Source organism: Sceloporus occidentalis, unplaced genomic scaffold (assembly GCF_023333645.1).
Source record: "Sceloporus occidentalis isolate IW3139 unplaced genomic scaffold, rSceOcc1.0.p SCAF_10, whole genome shotgun sequence".
Taxonomy (NCBI): domain Eukaryota; kingdom Metazoa; phylum Chordata; class Lepidosauria; order Squamata; family Phrynosomatidae; genus Sceloporus; species Sceloporus occidentalis.
Window position 1 is genome coordinate 20,397,803 of NW_028316990.1, and position 22,146 is coordinate 20,419,948.

At 43.4% G+C, this 22,146-nt stretch overlaps 3 protein-coding genes across 5 annotated transcripts; 2 read left to right on the forward strand and 1 right to left on the reverse strand.

The window, feature by feature from the left end:
- The first annotated feature begins 93 nt into the window (after positions 1 to 93).
- Positions 94 to 7,918, forward strand: CIAPIN1 (cytokine induced apoptosis inhibitor 1). Of its 2 annotated transcripts, none has more exons than XM_089540179.1 (9): positions 94 to 271; positions 2,147 to 2,316; positions 3,222 to 3,374; positions 3,599 to 3,675; positions 4,010 to 4,178; positions 4,725 to 4,798; positions 5,032 to 5,147; positions 5,542 to 5,611; positions 6,016 to 7,918. In XM_089540179.1, exons 2-9 carry the CDS (start codon positions 2,160 to 2,162, stop codon positions 6,124 to 6,126), a joined length of 927 nt encoding a protein of 308 aa, XP_089396305.1. In that variant the 5' UTR covers positions 94 to 271; positions 2,147 to 2,159; the 3' UTR covers positions 6,127 to 7,918. The 2 variants fall into 2 exon arrangements, with proteins under 2 accessions (XP_089396305.1, XP_089396306.1); XM_089540180.1 differs by lacking the exon at positions 94 to 271 and adding an exon at positions 353 to 448.
- Positions 7,919 to 8,459: 541 nt separating this feature from the next.
- Positions 8,460 to 16,340, forward strand: LOC149306076 (uncharacterized). 2 transcript variants are annotated; one of them, XM_089540181.1, is made up of 7 exons: positions 8,460 to 9,691; positions 10,479 to 10,530; positions 10,682 to 10,762; positions 13,757 to 13,944; positions 14,392 to 14,550; positions 15,206 to 15,316; positions 15,985 to 16,340. In XM_089540181.1, the coding sequence occupies exons 1-7, from the start codon at positions 9,545 to 9,547 to the stop codon at positions 16,096 to 16,098; spliced, it is 852 nt and encodes a 283-aa protein (XP_089396307.1). In that variant the 5' UTR covers positions 8,460 to 9,544; the 3' UTR covers positions 16,099 to 16,340. The 2 variants fall into 2 exon arrangements, with proteins under 2 accessions (XP_089396307.1, XP_089396308.1); XM_089540182.1 differs by lacking the exon at positions 10,682 to 10,762 and having other exon boundaries at positions 8,463 to 9,691.
- A 621-nt stretch (positions 16,341 to 16,961) lies between these two features.
- LOC149306077 (transmembrane protein 170A-like) lies at positions 16,962 to 21,978 on the reverse strand. Its single transcript, XM_089539606.1, has 3 exons — positions 21,656 to 21,978; positions 20,696 to 20,866; positions 16,962 to 19,972 (listed from the first exon to the last, which is right to left on the reverse strand). Exons 1-3 carry the CDS (start codon positions 21,810 to 21,812, stop codon positions 19,842 to 19,844), a joined length of 459 nt encoding a protein of 152 aa, XP_089395732.1. The 5' UTR covers positions 21,813 to 21,978; the 3' UTR covers positions 16,962 to 19,841.
- Positions 21,979 to 22,146: the final 168 nt, after the last annotated feature.

The window sequence follows — 22,146 nt, forward strand, 5'->3', positions numbered from 1 at the left end:
ATCAGGCCAGGCCGCCATCTTTGATCAGGCTAGGCAGCCATCTTTGGTCAGGGCAAACCTTGCCTATCTTTTGGAAGGCGCGAAGGCCAGGCCGCCATCTTTGAAAAGGGCAAATGGAGGCGCGGCCTACTGCGCTCTCTCGGAATAAACGCCTCTAGACGTAGCCGCGGGAGTTGTGACGGAGCGGGGAAGGCTTGGCCTGAGTCGGCGAGGCGAGGGAAGGACGGAGGAGACGCGTTTCTTCGTTTGTGGGGCTGGAAAGGCCGGCTGGGTACGTGAGGAAATGCTGGGAGTAGCCAGGCCTAGGCCCCAAGGCCCTCAGGGAAAAGACCCCGAGGCTGGGCTCACCTCAGAACTTGGAGGAGGGGGGTGGCTTGGTTTCTTACCTCAACTTTCACAAATACACCAGCCAGGCTAATATATCCTGGAAGTTACCATTTAAGAAAATGTAACTTCTCTAACATTCACTCCCTGTTTACCTTGGAAACTCCTCAGGATTATAGATATCAGTTTTTTCTTTGGCATTATTTCTATTATTATTATTATTATCTCCATGATCTGATGCCTTTGGGAGAGTATTTTGGCATATTTATTATTATTATTATTATTATTATTATTACTATTATTTAGGAGAGTATTTTGGCATTCAGGTTTATATATATATATATATATATATACACACATGCATTCAGTTTTTCTTGTGATTATTTCTTTTATTATTATTATATAGGAAAGTATTTTGGTATTCAGATATATTATATTGGCATTAATTTTTTTCTTTGGCATTATTTCTATTATTATTATTATTATCACCATGATCTGATGCCTTTGGGAGAGCGTTTCACCATTTAGTTATTTATATACATATAATATATATATATATGTAATATATTCTCTCTCTCTCTCTCTCTCTCTCTATATATATATATATATATATATATATAAATTATAATCCCGAGTAATTGGTTTTAATTGCATTTTTCTCCACCATCATTATTTTGGTTTCAGCTACTTAACGTATTTATTTATTTACTTAAAGCACATACATTGCCTTGTTCTTGTTGTTGTATTTAACTTGCAAAGATTTGTTTTATTTCAGGAAACAAAGTTCAACATCTCTCGAAACTACAGTTCCCAGAATCCCCTAGCATTGAGCCAAGGCAGTTAAAGTGGTCTCAGACTGGATTTATTCCTGCAGTGCGTTTGGGTCCTCCGTGGGCCCTGGTTGGTCCTAAGAGCAAAGCATGGTCCCTGAAGCAGCCGCTTCACTATCCTTGCTTTATGAGCCGCTTGGTGCAATCCCAAAGTTGTGGCCTCAGGTGTTCCTCTCCTGCTTCAGTTAGATGTGCTTTATGGCTATGAGGTGGCAATAAAATATGCCTTGGACATGCAGTGGTCAACACACCTTTTATCACATTACGTTGCCCATGTGGTAATTAGGTTGTAAACTTTGCAACAAGCCCATAACATAGGCCACTATTACTACCTCAATGCCGGTGGATGAGTAATTTGTCTAAGGCCATCTAGTGACAGCACAGGAGAAGGGAAACATACAGTATATACTCGACTATGTGTATAAGTTGAGGGCAAGTTTTGCGGCCAAAATTAAGGATATTGATATGACCCGTGGATCGGTTGAGGGTAAAACCCTTGAAAGGATCAAAAAGATGAAGGAAAGGAAAACAATGCCAAAGAAATTGCCAAATTCCAGCAGGCATAACTGTTTGCACTCATACAAAACAATTCTTATCTTTACACTTTGGGGAATGGAGGAGTCCTGGAGCGATCCCTAGTTTTAAATGTGAGCGGATGAGATAAGGGATGCAATAGTATTGTTTTCTATCATTCCCGGTATACCGAAATTTACAGTGCTGTGACAACAAATTTAGTTTCCAATTAGGGAGGTTATAAATGTATGTCCTCTAAGTATAAACTTTGTTGTGTAAGGAATCTTATTTAATATATTGGAGAGAACTGTTGGATAGTTTGTCTTTTCAGGATTTCTCCATTATTGTTGTTTATTTATGTAGCGCCATATGGCGCTTTATGAACAGAAGACACCTCATTTATTATCAGACCTCTTTTCTCTATGCTCAGTTTCAAGTTAATGGCTTTCCCTTCCTAACCTTTTCCTATTCCTTTTCAGTCCAGTGATAGACATGGCAGAATATGGGATCTCCATGGGCCAGCAAGTGGCCATAATTTGGGATAGCCAGTCGTCCCCTGAAGCACTACAACATCTTGTGCAGAATATCCAGGCAGCTGTTGGAGTTGAAGGCCACGTATCTGTAGAAAACGTCAACCAGTTGCTCCAGTGTAAGTGTACCAAAAATGTCCATTATTGCACATGGCATAAATATAATGCTGGGTGGAAATTAATGGACTTTAAGGAACATTCCTCCAGGGGATGGGAGACAAACATCTCATTTGTATTGACCCCAACCTGAGAGAACTTCCCTTCCAACTCTAGTCGCACAGGAGATTTGGGAGATTTAAGAAGGTTGCACTTCATTGCCATGTTTTTTCCACTACCTATGCTATACATCAATTGTGTTAATTTATAAAGCATGGGATAACTTGTGGTAATAAATGCACAGGAGATAGATATTTTCATTGTTTTTCTGTACCTGACCCCTCTACCTTGTATGACTCTGGTCTGCACCTGAGTGTGGAGGGAGCATCTGATGTGGGAAGACAGCTCATGTAATACAAACATGTTTATTATTTATTTATTTTATTGATATCCACCTTCCTCCTGGGACAGGGACTCACGGAGCTCTCAGGTTGCTTAGGTCCAAAACATATTGCAGAAATAATCCAGTTTGAGACTTCTTTAACTGCCCTGGCTCAATGCTAGGGAATTCTTTGATTTCTAGTTTTGTGAGACATTTAGCCTTCTCTGTCGGAGAGCTCTGGGGCCACAATAAACTACAATTCCCAGGGTTCCCTAGCACTGAGCCAGGACAGTTAAAGCAGTCTCAAACTGGATTATTTCTGCAGTGTGTTTGGGACCTTAGTTGGGAGAGCGGGAATTGGGAACATGGACATTTTATTCACCGACTGATTTGTACAATGGTACCGTCTGTAAAACTTTGAAGATTTGCTGGAGGGACAATATTCTCCCTAAAGTCATCCTGATTACACAACTTGCTCCTATTGTGCATACCTGTAAAAAGACTACAAAATAATTATGTGTATACCTCACCATTTTATCTCTTCAGCATCCCATAAGGAATCCAGTTTTGATGTGATTCTCTCAGGTATGGTACCTGGCAGCTCAACAGTGCACAGTGCAGAAGTGCTGGCTGAAATCGCTCGGATAGCCAAGCCAGGGGGACGTGTCCTTCTGAAGGAAGTGGTGACAACAGAGGCAGGTAAGGCCTTTCTCTGTGGGTCTAAAGGAGTGTTACTGGGTATAAAGTACCATGAATGAGGACTTGTACATGCAGAGCATCATACCAAAAGGCCAGAGCAGAGTTAAATCTGATTTAACTATCAGTTGGTCTGTAGCATCTCTACTGAAAACATCTGGATAGCAATTCATCCAGATAGCATCTTATTCTATACTTAATTATGGCTTTTGGTTTTTTTGTTCCAGGTAACAACAGCAAACTCAAGACGATAACCAAGCTACCCGCAGCTTTGACCCTCTCTGGTTTAGTGGAAGTAGAGGAGGTATGTGTGCGGATTTTAAACATTGTATAGATTGTGCCAAAAAAGGATATTTGTTTTTAAAAAGACTTGTTTTTTAAAAAAAACTCAGCTGCCTTGAAGCAAATCACAACTAATTTTAAATACAAAATAATACCGTGAATCAGCATTTTATGTTTCAAATTGTCTTTACTTTTGCAACTAGCTTAATTCCATTTAAACTCATCTTTTTATGTTTTAAATGTTGCACTTGTAATTTGTAAGTTCCCATATATCCTGGTTTGGGAGAAAACATGAGATAATGTTGTTGATGATGACAATATGCTATCGCTTTGCTTTGCTTTGCCTTGTATTCCAGCTGCAGAAGGAGACTTTAACAGCAGAACAAGTTCAGTCCATCAAGGAGCGTCTGGGTGTCCAGGATATTGAGCTTCTCTCTGTTCAGATGGAAGGCAAAAAACCAAATTTTGAAGTGGGATCCTCAAGTCAACTCAAACTTTCTTTTGCCAAGAAACCTGCTGCATCTGGTAAGAAAGAGGTGGATGCAGGTCTCCCCTCTTCAGTATATGTCCATGGACACTATAGAAATTTGAGTTCACCAAACCCTTTGGTAGAAGGTATTATCATGATTGCAGTGGATTTTGACCATGGTGAAATTATAATTGTTATTTTCATCAAGTCAACATTTATTTATGGTGACCCTGTGAATGAGAGACCTCCAAGATCTTGTAAGCTCAGGTCTTACAACACGGGGCAGACATGGCTTCTTGGATGAAGTCAGCCCCTATGAAGCGTGGTCTTCCTTTTCCCCCCCTACTGCCTTCCATTCTACCAAGCATCATCTTTTGTAGTGAGTCATTTTGTCTCATGATACATCCAAAGTACAAGTACAGTTTAGTCATCTTTGCTTCTAGCTAGAATTCAGGCTCTATTTGCTTTTAAGAGTCATTCACCTTTCTTCACCATCCAGTTTTTCATACCCATACATAGAAATCAGAAATACTATGATGAGGTATTCTGTATGTACATTACTATTTTGTTTTCACCGAGCCTTCCTATTCTTTTGTGTTTAGAAAAGCCAGCTGTAGATCCCACTGCTGCAAAGCTGTGGACTCTTTCTGCCAATGATATGAATGATGATGACATGGTAAGTGCAAAAAGTATTTACTAAACAATTTGGGAATGTTCATATTTGATATATGTCAGTTTTATGGATTCCTCCAGAAAGGCATTGTATTTTGTATATTTTTCTTTGTTCTGATGGCTAAATCAGCACCACATTGATGTAAAAAATTTTACAGACTTCTGTAACAAGAGTATAATAAAATAGGAGCAAATGTTCCATATGCCTCGGAGTACTTATTTGTGACTTAATTTCAGGATTTGCTGGATTCAGATGAGCTTCTGGATCCTGAGGATTTGAAAAAGCCAGACCCAGCTTCCCTCAGAGCCCCCTCCTGCAAGGAAGCTGGAAAGCGGAAAGCCTGTAAAAATTGGTGAGTACTGTACTAAATTTCCTGAGCTCAGTGACTCTCAAGCTAATGAGAACATAGGCCTGATAACTTGTTGCTCCCAATTAGCAAAAGTTGGGTTTGATGCTCTTTATTTTCCTGTTTTGTACTTTGAATCCTACAATGGAAAAGAGTCACATGAAAATTATATTTTGAAACAGTGATACATAAGATCAGTTAGAACACAAAATGTTTTTTGTTAGAAACCCAAGTAAGAAACATAGGTATATGAGACGCTCTCTGCTCTACAGCACAACTAGAAGAATAAATTGGGAGGGACTAGCCGAAAATGCTGTATGATCGCCATATAGTAACACTACATCTCAGACATTGTCAAACTTGGTTAGATAAATGCTTATGACACCTGTTTCTTCTGCAGCACCTGTGGCCTTGCTGAAGAGCTAGAGCAGGAGAAGAAGAACTTGCAGCCCAAATCTGCCTGTGGCAATGTAAGGACATCCATTTATTAAACTGTTCATTCATATTGTTTCTCTTCTCCTTTTATCAGCAGCATTTAGAATTTAATGCCATAACACCATTACGCAGACATCTAAATTTTTAGTAGATACATCTTTCCTTGAGCTGCAGTGTTTTCATCAGATCAGTTTTAGAGTAATCCGTTTCAAAAGGACTTTTTAAATTAACCAGACCTGTGGCATAAGATTTAATTTTCCATTTTAAAGAAACAATGAATATAGGCTGCAGATTGTTTGAAGCCTTTTATATGAGGCATTTCTTATCAGCAGACAGTAAAGTAATATTTAACATAAGCCACTTCCCACTTGGAAACAGACAGAAATTGTGAAGATCTACCTTTGGCAAAGCACTAACCGAGCCTGTCTTCTCTCCGCAGTGTTACCTGGGGGATGCCTTCCGCTGTGCCAGCTGCCCTTACCGGGGCATGCCAGCCTTCAAACCTGGGGAGAAGATCCTCCTAAATGAAAACAGCCTTCAAGATGCCTGAGACAGAGATGGTCCCAAGCCTCCTTTTGGCATGCAGCTCATTCCTTGTCTTCTAGGCTCTCCACTTGCTCACTGGGAAATTATCTTAAAATGAGAGTAGAGACATCATGCGGAAGACAAACAAATAAGCTACTGTATGCTAAAAGGAAGGACTTAGTATCCCAGTTAGCTTCTGAGTAGCTGGTAATTTTCAGTATTCACTGCTGTCCTGTTCATAAATACACATTGGTGAACATCTACGTTGGTGATGGTGGCTTTTAGCTTCTAGTTGCTGGGCATTGTAATATGCCCTGGACGAAAACACAGATTTGCTGACAATTGACATCAATCATATCATCCTAGAAATTCTGGAATTTTTTTAAAGCTTATTTTTATTATTTGTCTTACTGAGCTAACACACGAGTCCATTTTTAAAAACTGGATGGGGCTGCCAATTTCGGCACAAGAGAAGCATAACAAAATCTAAGATAGGAGGGTAAAGGGTCAGTTACAAGGTCACAGATTCATAGTACTTGTTTCTTCATTTGGTGTCATTGAAATGGTATAAGGATCTGAAATTAAACTCTCAAAATGAGCTATCTTGTTTTCTTTTACTATTCCCAATTAGAGTGAAATCCTGCCTTTGTTTACCAGGAAATATTGTTGAGTAGAGCTTACACTTGGGTAAAACACACAATTTTGCTTGCTTTTCAGCAGTCATTTTTTGCTTTTGAACAAGGCTTCCTTTACAAATTTGTTCATTTAAAGCATTCATGTGCCACTTCTCAGCCATTCTGGAACCTCTGAGGCATTCTGCAGTTTATTTGCCCAAGTGACTAAAACCCTTCCAAACCTTCCGTTTGCTGTATGAAAGAGGAATAAATTACACTTGTGAGTAATTCATGAACATAGTTCTTTGGGAATTAGATAGAGCCTGGAGAACAGGGTGCCATAATGCTAAAATAATGTGCTTTCGCCTCTCACTAGCTTCATGTGACTTGAGCCCATTTAATTGCTCAGAATTGACAAATCTGCTTAGGTTTCCTTGATTGCATTGATACAGGTCTAAGCTTTAGCTTGGAAAGTATTATCACCAGGTTACTATGCTGTGATCACAGAGGATTCTTGCTTTCCATTAATCCAATTCAGTCCAAAGAAACCATTTTTCTTAATGGTTTGGTTCTTGTGAATTATGCACCAGAGTATTGTGTGACATTGATGATGTACTCCTCTTCCTTATGTTCCGCATTACTATCATTTCTCTTAAATGCCTGCATGAGTAACTTTGCAACATGCCTCTGTGCTGAGAGCCACTCGAAAGTCCCTAAGAATTAAGAGTTGTGAAAAACTATCCAGATCTTCATCTTGAGGAGATAGACTGTGTGTGTTTCCACTCAGTTAAGGTCAGTAATGTATTTTCTAAGTCCCTGTGTTTTCCGAGAGACTGGAACCAACTACTATTTTACCTCAGCGCTACAGTTTTTCTGAGACTACTGACTCCATTTGTATATACTCAAAAGCAATTTCAGTAACTGGTGTTGGAAAGGCTGTAGGGTGGCAGATCATCCATTCCTTTTTCCTGCTTGTAATTCTGTTTTGAAAACTATATTTATTGTATACACCTGTTTCATCTAATAGGGGTTAAAATAGGACAGCAAACATAGTAGTATGAGAGGAGAACAGGATGCATTGCTGTGTTAGTTTCCTTTGACTTCACTTTCTTAGGAATTCTACAATGATGTAGACATACATAAACAGGTACCAATGAGGAAATTAACTGTTGTGACTAAGAATAAAGGCATTGTGTAAATTAACATTGTTGCTTGTTCTTTGGGGCTTCGGTCAAGGAGGAGTTACAGTAGTGACCCACTGTTTTTCAGTTTGCTTTGCCTTGAAACCTACTCCATGCGGAGAGGCAGTGATATGGTTTCAAGAAAGGCCTGATGCGTGGCATCCTTCTTTTCTACACAGATACGGTGATGCTGGAACTTTTGTTTGCAATGCAGCGCAAGCTGGTGTCTGCTGAATTCATTTATTAATATGGCTGGTCCCTTGGTACCCAAGCAGCTTACTTCCTATATTTATAGGTGACATAATTCTTCTGGCTGCATAAAAATCCATTATTGATAAAGAAGCTATGTGCTTATGTACTATTACAAATGAGAGTTTTAAATAGAAACCAATTAGCAAGCTAAGTAGCCTGAATATAGTATCTGTCTTTAATCATGAAGGTTTTTGAGGGTTTTGGCTGATTTTTCTCTCTCCCCCCCCCCCCCCCATTACATCCCCAGCAGTCTCCCATCCCCTAATTTCTTTCTTTAAATCTTATATTCACTTGCTATTGTTGCCAAATAGCTGCCTGGGTTAAAAATGGATCTCAAGAACTTAGTGATAGGCTTTGTGTGCCCTACATTTTCTTCTGCCTGGTTACACTGTTATTCTGCCTTTCCTCCAATGAACTCAAGAGGGGGTGCGTGGCTTTCCATGTTTCTAGTTTGTCCTCACAACGATCTAGTAAGGCAGGCTGAGACTGTGTATGTGTGTGTTTGTGTGAAAGAGAGAGAGAGAGAAAGTGCCCCAAGAGTTATCCAAAGTGCTGAAGCCTATCCCCAAAAAGAGGATTGGCACCTTGGATGGGGCATGAGAGGTTTGCATTAGGGCCGCCATAAGTTGGAAATGAAAGCACGCAAGAGACACATAGTGCCTTCAGAATTTGGACTAAAATCCAGGGCAGATTGACCACTCCACCAACATGGACCACTGCAGCAGCAGGAGCCATTTCGAATATATGTCTTGATGTGGGATGGAGCAATTTAGTAGAGGGATAAAGTACCGTAGGCTTCTAAAGAAACAGATAAACTATTTGTGTGTAGCAAAAATTGCCACTGATGACCTCATTTGGGGGGGCAGAGAAAAAGAGGGAAACAGATAAGTCTGTTTTTCCAGCTATCCTTAGCATGTTAAAACAAACAAACAAACATGTATCTATATGTTAATCCACCAATCTGGAAATCATAAGAAAAATAGAAATGGGAGAAAGAAAAAGTCACCCCTGTATGCATCCTAAATAATCCTCCCTGAACTGCAATTCCCAGGATCCCCTAGATGTTGCCATAGCTGTTAAAATGAAATCAAAGTATGGAAAGGGCACAGGCTTACGGGAGGAATGAATGCTGCATGTGTTTAGTTGCAGGCCCTTCATTCATGGATTTGTGTATTTATTAAGTTTTTCTCTGGACATATTTCCGCCATGAGTCACGAGTCACTTTCTGAAATGCGTGCCAGCTCCCATTTGGCTTTCTCCCCTCATCTTTTCTTTTTTTCTTGAGCTGGAGCAGTAAGCAAATAGGTGGAGACCAGCAAGAAAGAACTTCACCAGCCTAGGTTCAAGTTGCAGAGTAAAGCACAGCAAAGCGAGTGAAGCCACATCTAAGGTTGCGATGTCAGGAGGACATTACTGCAGCGTCCTGGTGACAGGAGCCAACCGGGGCATCGGTCTGGAAATGGTGAAGCAGTTCCTGGGATTGCCCAAACCTCCCCAAAAGGTCTTTGCCACTTGCCGGGACCCCCAGGGAAGTAGCGCCCAGGTAAGAGCCAGGCATTTCCAAGAAGAACTACTCATCCTTTGGGGATTCGATAAGGTGGAGGGCACCCTAAACAATAATTCTGCCCCCCTTTCACTATATTTTCCTTCCGTCCTCACATTTCTAGTACTGAAATGTAATAGAGATGCTGAAAACATTCACAGCCAGAACTAATTCCATTTGCTGTGTTTACGTTGCCTTGGTCACTTTGCTTGCTCCTTTTCTTCAGTTCCCTGAACGGTGTTTCTAAACACTCAACAGAAGTTTTAAATTTTGGGAATGTGGAGAGTGAAGGAACATTTCATTGGGAGGAAGCAGGATTCTTAGATATAGAGGCTGTGTCCTCATTTTGCCTCCCCTTTCCTCGCACCTATGCTCCTGGGATGCAACAGTTTTAGACAGCTGGTTACCAAATGTGAAAATAGTTCACAGGTTTGCAGAGATCATTGTTTGCACTTTCCTTTCTTGTTGACTCAAGTTGGCCTTGTTGCGATTGTGTGCTTTCAAGTCGTTTCCGACTTAACAGAGACCATAAGTGGGGTTACTTTGCTGGTTCTTATTTTTGCCTTATTTGTTAGGCTGACTTTCCGCTCAGTTGTTCCGCTAGGCTGAAAGCAAAATATTTTACGGAAAGTAAGACTAATTGTTCAAATATACCCAGCACATGTTTTGGAATTGTCCTTTTATTTCCTCGGAGCAGCATTTAGTATTTTTAGGGCAGCACCCAGACTGCCCTCCTTGTCTCTTGTGTTTCACCCTCCTGTAATGCAGACCCTTCTTCTGATTCCAGGCACTGAAAACGCTGGCTTCCAAACATCCCAACCTGGTGATTTTAAAGCTTGGTAAGTGTCCACACTTTTCTTTTCCTCCATTTCAACTGTTCCCTCCACCCCAGAAAACAGGTCCACCTACTTGGCTTGGGTGCTGGGTGAGTCTTGCATTGCACCAATGCTGGCCCATTGCTTTTGGCCCCTTTTCTGCCTGTGTTTCCAGAAAACCCCAATGTGCCTGCCCTCTGGCTCCATGGAGAGGATGGAGAAATGAATACTGATGCTTTAAGTGCTCCTGTCAAAAGTAATTATCTTTGCTGTGGGCAGGAACCTCGCCCTTATTAGCTCTGCTCTTTTGAAATGCGAGCTCTTCCTTTGGGCTATTTCTTGGTAGAGGGAGCTCAGGAAGGGAACTGGGGAAACTGGGGCAAAGGGGGAGGCAGGGCTGGTTTAAAAGAAACAAACAGGGAAATGGGGGGCTAGGAAGGATTCCCTTGTACTGCCATGGACTGAAGCGAGAGGCAGAAAACTGGTGAAATGCAAGAAAAAATGCCATGGTGCCAACATCTTTTTCCTTCCAAAGAAGGACGTAAGCAGCCATCTTAAGAATATGCAGCGTGACGCTGGCCAGGGCACTCTGGGAGTGGTATTTTAAAAAGTAACTTTGCCAAATGCAGGGATGTGAAAGTAAGATAATAGAAGAAATATCATGATTGCCTTCACAGTACTCAAGAATGCATCCACGCTACGCAATTACAGCAATTTGATTCTGGTTGGATTGCCATGGCACCATCCTGAGAGATCCTGGGATCTGTAGCTTGTGAAGAACATTTTGTGGGAATTTTCTCCTAAAGAGTTCTGATCTACTCTCCCTGAACTACAGCACTCCAGCAGAAAGTCTTAAGTCCTGCACAAAACTGCAACTCCCAGCACCTGACATTGTGGACTAAGGGCAGTTAAAGCAGTTAGATGTTGCAGTAACTGCAATTTGGCTGCATGAAAAGTCTGCTGCATTTGACACTACACAGTTAGCACAGTTTGACACAACCTTAACTGCCATCAGTTTATAGGCTAAGCAATATTGGGGTTTAAAGTTCAGTGAGAGACTTAGGCCTGTTACAGACTGCCAAAATAAAGCTGCTTCGGGTCTCTTTGGAGGTATGCTATTTAAATGATGCATGCATCCTAAGAATCCGGAAGCTGCACCAAAGCTGCGCTCCAGTGCTTAGGAATGGAGTGTGGCTTTGGCGCGACCTCTGGACTCTTAGGACCCATGCATCATTTAAATAGCATACCTCCAAAGAGACCCGAAGCAGCTTTATTTTGGCAGTCTGTAACAGGCCTTAGAATCCTTTGCTGTTGTTCAAGGAAGTGTGTTAGAATTTCTACCATAGAGGTCTATGGCCGGTTACAGACCGGCACTTTAGTGCGTGACGAGCACGCACTAGGGTTACAAAAGGGCGGTGCTTCCGCACCGCCCTAACCCTAGTGCGTGCTTGTCACACACTAAACAGAGGCGGCCCTTCCATACGGCCGCCGCCGTGAGGACATCACGGCCGTGCCGCCTCTAGACGGGGCAGCGAGGACGTGACGTCCTTGCTCCGCGCCAGGGCGCTTAGTGCGCCCTGAACACGGAGCAAGAAGGAGCTCCGTTTCGGAGCTTCTTCCTGGTTTAGTCCGCTGGGCGCAGCCTTCAGACAGCTGCGCCCAGCGGACTAAAAGAGAAAGGGGCCAAGCGGCCCCTTTCTCTTCTCCCTGCTGCCGCGGGGTGTCCTTGGGGCTTGAAGCCCCAGGGACACCCCTTTTCAGGCTGCGGGGAAGCGGCGTTTTGCCGCTTCCCCGCAGCCTGAAAATTGGCGGATCGGGGCCTCAGCGGCTGCCGTTCTAGCCACTGAGGCCCCGATACACCGGGGAAAGGGGCAGGTCCAGACCACCCCAAATAGGCAGTCTATAACCCGCCACAGTGTACCTCATATTACCTCTCACTCTTCTATCAGAGATGCTATACCAGTAGTTTCTGGGGTTAGACTAGAATACCCTTGGCTTCTCTTCCAGCTCTACAATTACATGATTTAAATTAGAGTAAAGCAGCCAACAGCCTTTGGGTTGCATAATCTTGGTGTTTTTCAAGAAAGATTGATAGGGATTAAAGTCAACTACCAAGCCAAGGCATGTATGTACCTTGAAGATGATTATAACATTTGTAGAAGTGATGGAAAATCCCAGATTAAGTGCTGGTCAAAAGGGTCCGAGCCCTGTTCCTCTGAGAGTGCAACTGTATAGGCATGCCTTCGCACCACCCCTCCCATGAAAAACGACAACTACAAAAGATCGTATTTGTCATTTGGTCTACTCAGCCTACACATTTGTGAAGCTCTATTATTCTGTTTTGCTTGTTATAGCTTGCAATCTCTACACACCCATCTTTCACAAACAAGCCTCACCCATCTAGTCCCATTCAGGGCTGGCCATTCTGGCTCGTTTCTTTTGCAGCCCTTCCATCTGAAACCCTTTCTCACCAGGGATGTTGATGGCTGCCAGTCTTTTTCCAGGCCAGCTCAAAGTTATGGTTTTAATCTTTAAATGCACCCCTTTGAGGCTTTTTATGGCTTCTGGTCCCCTCACGACACCCCAAATTGTTTTGACTTGAACATTTAAAATTCTTATATCCTTCTCAGCGACCTATAGATTTCTGGAGAGACAGCATGGAGTAGTGGTTTGAAGACTCTGGGAGGCCAGGGCTCAAATCTCCATTCAAACATGGAAGCCCACTGGTGATCTTGGGCATGTCACACTCTCTCAATCTGAGGAAGGCAATGGCAAACCTGAACAAATCTTGCCAGCAAAACCCATGATAGCTTCACCTTTAAGGTTGCCATATGTTGGAAACAACTTGAAGGTACACAAAAACATAGTTTTCTGACAGGTTTATCTTCTGGGGCCAAACAGTGCTGGTGCCACAAGACTACAAATTCCAGGATTTTATATGATGGTACATTGCAGATAAAAGTGGTGTCAAACAATTTCTATAGTGTAGATACACCCCCAAGGCCTGAATTCCTCCTGTTCAGCCCAACTACAGTGGACCCACTGAATCCATTGTTGACTTGTAAGTCAACACATACGTCAGTCTTACTGATTCAGTGTCTCTACTTTAGTTGGGATTAAACCACAGGAAACAGACCTAAAGAACTGATACAACAAGTAAGTTGTTCTATGCAAACCCCTACCAAAGCTTTGTCACTTGTGCAAGAAATGGAATGAAGCACTGTCATGACAATCTTGTGTGATTTTCCAGAGTCCACCGATGAAGCAAGCATCAAGGCTGCTGCAAAGGAAGCCGAGGCCCACTTGGCCGGAAACGGCCTGAATCTGCTGGTCAACAACGCTGGAGTCATGCCACCAAGCACCCTGGAGTCCGTGACCCAGGAAGACATGCTGAGCGTGTATCGTGTCAATGTTCTTGGGCCAATGATGATAACCAAGGTAAAGTTCTTTGTGCAATATGATGGCCTAAATCCAATTAATTCCTGGCTACAGTCCACCAGTTGAATCAGTGGGACATACTTAAATGTTGACTTATATTGAGTCAAGGCTATACAATGAATCCTTTATTGGAGGAGATAATGTGGTGTAAAGGTTTGAGTGTTGCACTATGATTCCTGGAGACCAGGATTTGAATTTATGCTCAGCCATGGATTGATCTTAGGCAAGTCATACCCTCTCACCTTCAGAGGAAAGCAATGGCAAGCCTCAAAGTAAACCTTCCTATGAAAATCCTAAGAGAGGGTTGTCACAAGTCTCACACAATTTGAAAGCACATAACAAAGTACTCCAGTTGGAAATTAAGGATTTCCACAGAGCGTGGCATCCTTAAGGACAAATGCTTTGGGAAGCAGAAGAAATGAGATATCCACTTGTATTTCTCCACAGGCCTTTCTCCCTTTGCTGACGCTGGCTGCAAAGAAGAGCAGTGGGAAGGAACTGAGCTGCAGCAAGGCTGCTGTGATTAACGTTTCCAGCATTGGTGGATCCATTGGGAACGCTCCCAGCATGGACATGTTTCCAGTCGTTGCTTACCGCTGCAGCAAGGTAACTTGGCAAGAAAGAAATTCTCTTTCATCTTCAGGATAATGAGTACCAGAATGCTAGGGCAAATGCCAAGCACCTAAATACTTAGACTGTTATGTGGCTTCAAAGCAATCCCAGTTTATGATAACCCTTGTTGTTAACTGCCTTTGAGTCAATTTTGACTCATGGCAACCCCATGGATGAAACACCTTCAAGACCCCATTTATGTTTCACATACACATAGCCAGAAGGCAATGTATACACAGTATTTCAGATAATTTTGTGCATGAAACAAAGTCGGTGTATGCTGAACCATCAGGAAATGCCATCATGTGGTCAGTTTTCGATTTTGGGTTTCTGGATTGCATATCTTAAGGTTTTGCACATCACTTTGGGTCCCACAGTGGGGATAAGGCGGGATATAAAGAAATAAACTGGAGAATCCATTGGCAATACATCTCATCTGTGCCTAGTTTGTACTTTTGCTTAAGGCAGAGATAGGCAAACTGTGGGCCTCCAGATGTTGCGGTACTACAACTCCCACAAAGAATGCTTGGAGTTACAGTCCACCAAACTGGAGAGCTGGACATTGCACAAACCTGGCTTAATGAGTCTAATGAAGCTTGTGCATCCATCTCCCATATTAATGCCTATTTCCTTTTGTTTCTTTCTCCAGGTAGCATTAAATATGCTCACACGGTGCCAGGCACTGGAGTTCAACAAGAGGGGCATTTTGTGTGTAGCGCTCCATCCAGGCTGGGTGAAGACTGATCTGGGGACAGACAAGGTACTGGCCATGAATATTTTTGCCATTAGACTTACTAGCGGTTGGTGGCACACATGGAAGTGTGGCAATGAAATTCACTCTGACTTTCAGTCTGAATTTTAAATGTGCCAGCCAAGGTGCACCTCAGAAAATGTCTTTCTTAAAATTGCCAACTTGCTTACAATTGAAAGCTCATTTTGTAGAAGACCAGTACAGATCCTGAAGTCTTTTTCTAGCCTTTGCCTAGAGACATGAGGGATTTACACCATGTTTTGGCACAGCCCTTGGCCCATTTTAGGCCTAGGAAGGGCCTTTTCTTAAAAAACGAAGTACATCAGCACTGTCTGTTTTGACAAAAGGCCTAAAATTCCTAGGACGACATAAAACATGGTGAAAAGGTCCCTCATTTGGGGGCAATTAAATCTTATACTTTTATTAATACTTTTGTATTATTTAAATTTGGATTGTTTTATGTTGTAAATTTTGCACAGAAAATCCCTAACATGTTGTTAGCTACTCTAGAGTCCCATTATTAGAAAGCAAGATTAAAAGGAGTAATAACAACAGAAAGCAAAACCACCACATATACTTTATCAGTGCTATTGATTAGCAGAGTTCCTCAACTTGCAGTAAGTCCTGGTTAAATAATAATAGTAATAATGCAAAAACGTGCTTTCTTTGTAATGCAGGCAGAACTGACCACGGAAGACAGCGTGCATGGGATCCTTAGAGTCTTTTCTTGCCTCTCCGAGGAGCAAAACGGTCGCATGGTGGATTGGGAGGGAAGAATTGTGCCCTGGTGAAAAACCAATGGCTAGCACCAAACCAGCTAAAGCAAGCTTGCCTGGTATAGCATGACAAATGTGTGGGGTTTTTTTCCTTTGATGGCTTCCATATCAGTGGACAGGTGATTCTCCTCTGGTTTTTAGTCCAAACTTTGTGTTCATCTACACTTTTAAGTTCAGGATAAAAGTCCAGGGTGAATTCACTGCTCCACTAAGAAGGGAATAATCAGCTACTGCTATAAACATAAGATAAAAGCAAATTCTCCTGTTTGTGTGTCTTTGTGATGTCTTTCTCCATTTGTGCCTTGTCTCTCCATTTCATAAATTCAGGTTACTGCCAATAAACACAGGGCAGTTCCACTCTCAGGGCAAAAAGCCAGTGCTGTACCTCTAGCAACCATTTTTGTATCTCAAGACAGCCTTTTCTCACTCCAGGAAACAAATCTGAATCACTGATCATCACAGGCAGCCTTGAAGTAGAGTGAACTAGATGTGATGATGATAGAATCTCTGCTTCCAGTCTTTGTAACAGAAGTTACCCACACTTGCTTGCTGTGTCCAGAAGAAACAAAAGTCACCCAGTCAGTGGGGAACCAACTGTATATAATAATAGAGAGTGTCTGATCCATGACTCTAAAGCGTGAAGGACAGTCCCCTGAAACAGCTTGCAGAGAAAGTAGGTTTGGAAAGGTTATGCTACACCTGTCTTTCAGACTCAAAGTGGCTTGTACAAATTATCTGAAGAGCCATAAGCGGCATAAACATATAAATCCCCACATTGCCATCTTTGGGTCTACTATGAGAGGACTAGTCTCTTGTACATCAAGACGTTCCCGGTGAAAGCCAGTCGCAGTTGTAAATAAAATACACTGCCCTTTGGTCACAAGGATCAGTAGGGATTTTATTAGCTAAAATACCAATGCTCAAATCAGAAGTGTCAGTAGAAAAATAAAAACTGGTATTAGTATTTCCGTTCTCCCTGACACACGTATTTGTTCACATTTACCGCTTTAAGTTTAGTGGGATACAAAGGTTCAGAAATGGGAACAAGAGTGCTTTTGCTCACAAGACAGGCTCAGAATCACAGTTTTCAAGAAAATCTGGATGCGGAGAAGGGTGTCCTTAAAAGTGTTTTACACCTCGGTGGAGATCACAGCAGCGGAAAATAATACCATAATAATCACCAAAAAAGAGTTACTGGTATGTATAGTTTACCTTTTACAAATGTTAACATTTGGTAACAAGGATGTGCCAGCTTCCTTTTTTCCAACTGGATGGGTGAAAAATGCAGGTATCCAGGAATCTACACATTGTTACTAAGAACACAGCTTCCTTAAGCGCATGGTTCTTATGGACCCAGCAACTTGGTTCTCCCCTTAGGATGGCAAACCCATGCCCTGTGACATTGGAATTCCCAACAGCTAAGGGCAAAAGAAACTTGTGTAAGAGACTGGAGGGGAAAAGAAGAATACTTTCCTCCAAGTATTGGTTCAACCAAGAGTTACAAAATCAAAGTAAATCCCCCAAATCAGAATGGCAGGTGAAAAGACTTTACACCAACATTTTTGTTCCACATTTGGCAAACTAAAAAGTGAAAAACAACAGCGATAAAAGTGCACTGCAAACCTTAACATGTGGAAAGCCACCCTCAAGGAGTTGGAAAGACTGTGCCAGGATTAATCCCAGTAAAGGGCAACCTCTTCCTAACTTGCTGCTTCTCTGCTTGCAACCAGACATACTAATCCGAGGCAAAAGACAGTAAATGCGCAGGGGATTTACTGTTTGAAAAAAAACAATTCCCCGACTCCAGTTCTTTAATGGTAGCTGCACAGGGAGTAATGAACAAAAAGTAAATTTAGGGGCAAGGAAATCGGATTGCATCTTCCCAAAAGCCTACGGATCATCACAACATTTAGAGCAAAGACAGGGAAAGGAGGTTGCTGTGTGGAAACCTTGATTTCTTTTTTCTTTAAAAAGGCCCTATATGCTCCTTAGGGGCAATTTCAGCAAATTCTGGATCCTCCTTGGGCTGTTTTAGGGCCAGGAGGGGCTTTTGTTCAACCACTAAGACTGGAGCCATGTGGGCATTTTGAGGCGTGCCAACAAAACCACCCTTAGGGCTCCATGGAGCACATTTTCCCTACCCCTGATTTAGAACCAATTTAAACATCCAAGAAAGTTTCTTCTCAAAATGCCTGAGTAGGGGATGTTTGCTTCACATTACCTGCACAGTGAAACAACCCTGCGAGGAAGGAACTATCTAAAATGAGGACATTTTAAAACAAGAAGGTCTCTGTTCATATTCTAAGACTGTACAGTCCCAAAAGAAGCCTGCTCAATGTGCTACAATAACCATCCAAAGGGATACCAGTGGTGCATCTGGGTTTTTGTCTTCCATGGCAGACTGGTAAAACCCCTGGCGTTACTGGATTTCCACAGAACGGGTCAGGAAGCGGCACATGAGGAGGGGCAAAGGGCTGGCGAGGGTCACAAAACTGGTCCTTGGAGGTGGGCTTGTTGCCCAGGCACTTGGGTAGGGAGCTAAAAGCAATCCAAGCCCTTGCAGGAAAGCTTCACCAGGAGAACAATTAATTGTTATCATTAATTGTTTGTTTTGTTTTTTATAGCAAACAGGATTAAGACAAAGGGTTCTCACGATACTCACGGGACAAGCAAAGGTCCAAAACATTTCACAGGGCATCTGCACAGCCCCAAAACAAGGGGCCTTCACATTCAGAAAGTATCCCAGCAGTCAGAAAGTGACAGCGGCAGCATTTACTGGGTTTCATTCCACTTCTCTTTGTCTGGCGAACAAGGGACATAGGCATCGCTTTTGCAAGAGTCGGTGGAACTGGCGCTGCAAATCCATTCTGTGTATTTGAGGTAGGAACAGAGGACTGGAGTTTCTCTCAGCCATTGCTGCAGTCTGAACACAGCATTAACAGAAATCCAAGATATATATATGTGTGTGTGTGTGTCTATTTTTGCCAGGAAGAGCAGTCTGACATGATCTTTTTGACAGCCAACAACCAACAACAGGAAAGAGTTTAAGTTCACTGAAGCACTTCATTCTTGCAGGAACATGATTCAATAGCAAAAATTTTTTTTTCCTGTGGAACTATGTGAGGAAAGACTCTTTAAAGGATGTTTTGGGGTGCTTTTTACCAATGCAAATGTGCATTCGATCAACCCTCACCCCATCCACACACAGAAAAGAGCAACCAGCTTGGCACTTGAGGTTACAAAAATGTTACAAAACGTAAAACACAGAACCAACTTCAGCTGAGGAGACCAATACCTTGTTCAAAAGCAGAGGAGGGATGTGGATGCTTCTGGATTACACGGCAGTGGCCCAGAAAAAGAGAGACCTTCATATCTCTCTCTGATGTAAACTCTCACCGATGTCCAACATGTTTTTGACAAGAGGAGACTCAGTCCTGATCTCTTGCATCTGGGAAGCAGCCATGCTTAGGCAAGAATGCCACATGTGGAATGGCTGTTTTCCCCAAAATCTTGGGCTGTCTGATGGTAAATGAGAGACAGTCACTCCAGACTTTGAGAAAACATTGTTCTGATGAACTAAAAACTTTTTCCTGAGCCACTCTGGTGAAATGAACAGAACCCACCCAAGAGCATGGCAAAGCTCTTCTCTGGTTCCATTCTCCTTCAGTGGGATTCGTAGGCAGGTCTTCCCCATCGATCCTGTCCTCTGAATTCTGCACATGTTGGTTTCTGCTTGACTGCTCTTCCATAAGGTGATGCTAAAGGGTGGCTAAAATCCGTAGAAAGGAAATTAGGACCACACAGATGCTCTGTCCAACTCCTAAAGTCAGGGCTTCAAAGGGGATCATCTCCTTCCCAGCAGCTCTGTAAACGCCAGCAATTGCAGCACCTGCCCAAGAGAGAAAAGAGGGACTGTCAGGGGCTTCAGAGACTGAAACTCTAGAAATGGTAGCTTTATGAGACACCTGGCCTTCTCTGTCAGAGAGCTCTGGTTCCACAACAAACAACAATCCTTGTGGTTTCTCCCAACTCTTAAGATTCTGTGATCCTCTGTTTAAAAAGTAAAAGTAGATGTGGCTGAGGCATAAGAGATAAGAAACCCCAAATCCACATTAATACACACCAAAGGTCCAAAACACACTGCAGAAATAATCCAGTATGGGACCGGTTTAACTGCCCTGGTTCAATGCTAAGGAATTGTGGAAACTGTAGTTTTGTGAGACGCTGAGCCTTCTCTGCCAGAGAGCTCTGGTGCCACAACAAACTACAATTCCCAGCATTCTGTAGCCTTGAGCCACGGCTGCGTCAAACTGGATTATTTCTGCGGTGCGGAAGCAGCCCCTGTTACTCGACCTACAAGAAGGGAGATTTCAATGTGAAGCGGAAGGCTTTCATGGCCGGCATCCCTAGTTTTTTGTGGGCTCTTCAGGCTATGTGGCCATGTTTTAGAAGAGTTTATTGCTGATGTTTCGCCAGCATCTGTGGCAGGCATCTTTTCTGAAGGCGAAACGTCAGGAATAAAGTCTTCCAGAACACAGCCACATAGCCCAAAAACCCATGGAGATCTCACTCTGCCCCATTGTGCCCCGGCGACGTCAAAGAGTCGGCTTACTTGTCAAGGTCCCGACAGCAATTGGTCCCATGACGCCCATCAGGAAGATGGTGGCCGACATGTACTTGCCGTATCTGTGCCTCCGGAGGGTGAAGAGGGCCAGGAGCCCCGGAGGGATGTGGAAGAAGAGGGAGGACACCAGGGCCCACAGGAAGACGCCATACCACATCTCTGCAAAGAAAGAAAGAGATTGTGAGACAGAGAGAAGGGTGAGAGGGAGGAAGAGCGACGGGAGGCTTCGTATCAGCCACAGCCCCCATGTACACTTGTCCTTCCATGTTTGTGCTTTTGACTAATGCGGATTTGATTAACATGTTCTCTCTAGGAATATCTAGGTCCTCCAGTGCAACTCTATGCTCAACTTTAACTAAAGACCTGGAGATTCCTAGAGAGGTATCTTCTCAGGTAAAAACAGTGTTCTTGTTATCTGTGGTCTTTCCACATTCAGGGGTCCTGTGTCCCTGACCCCAGCGAACAGGGAGGGATGGGTCTACACTCGACCAGGGTCCAAAACACACGGCCACTTTAACTGCCCCTTCTCAGTGCTAGGGGATCCTGGGAATTGTAGTTTATTGCCGCATGAGAGCTCTCTTCTGACAGACAAGGCTCAATGTCTCGCAGAACTACAGTTCCCAGGATTCCCTGGCACTTAAAGCCGTCTCACTCCGGATTATTTGCCGCCGCAGTGTGTTTTGGGCTTATAAATCGAGGGCAAGTTTTGGGGCCAAAATGATGGATATCCAGCCCTCTGTTAAAGTCAGAATCCCGAGAGGTTTGCGTGAGTCGATACAGAGGCACAGAAAGCCGGCGGAGAACTAAGGCTGCGGGGGGTCCGTGGTTCTTTGTAGTTCGTCTCACAGAACTACAACTCCCAGAGTCCCACAGCAGGGACCAGAAGCTACAAGCCGCAGGGTTCCTCCTCAGCAGGGCTGCAGAGCATGTGCAGAGTGCAGAGCCCACCTGAGAAGTGGCAGAGGGCGGTGGGGCAGGCGGCCCCGGTGAGGTTCCCCGGAGGAGGCACCAGGCGGAGGCTCAGGATCTGCTGCAAGAGGCCGCCCGCTTCGCCCGGAGAAGACGAAGAGGAGGACGAGACGCCGCCTTCTCCTTCGGCCGCCATGCCTCCGACGCCATAGGCAACAGCAGCAGCAACACCCGGTCCTCCAGAGCCAGAGAGAGCGCCCAGAGCGGCAACCGGAAGTCACCACTGACCCCCTTCCGGTGCCGCTCTAGGCTCAGACACCTCTATGGCGAGGCCCTGTTTTAAAAACACAGAGAAGCCAACCTCTGCCTCAAATGTTTTTAAACATGTCACCGTACTCTCTCTCTCTCTCTCTATATATATATATATATATATAAACAGAGCGCCACGTGAATAAAACATAAAGAACAAGGATACGAATGGAAACGGCCCCAGGCGCGAAGAATTAAATCACCTCATGGGCCGCGCATGC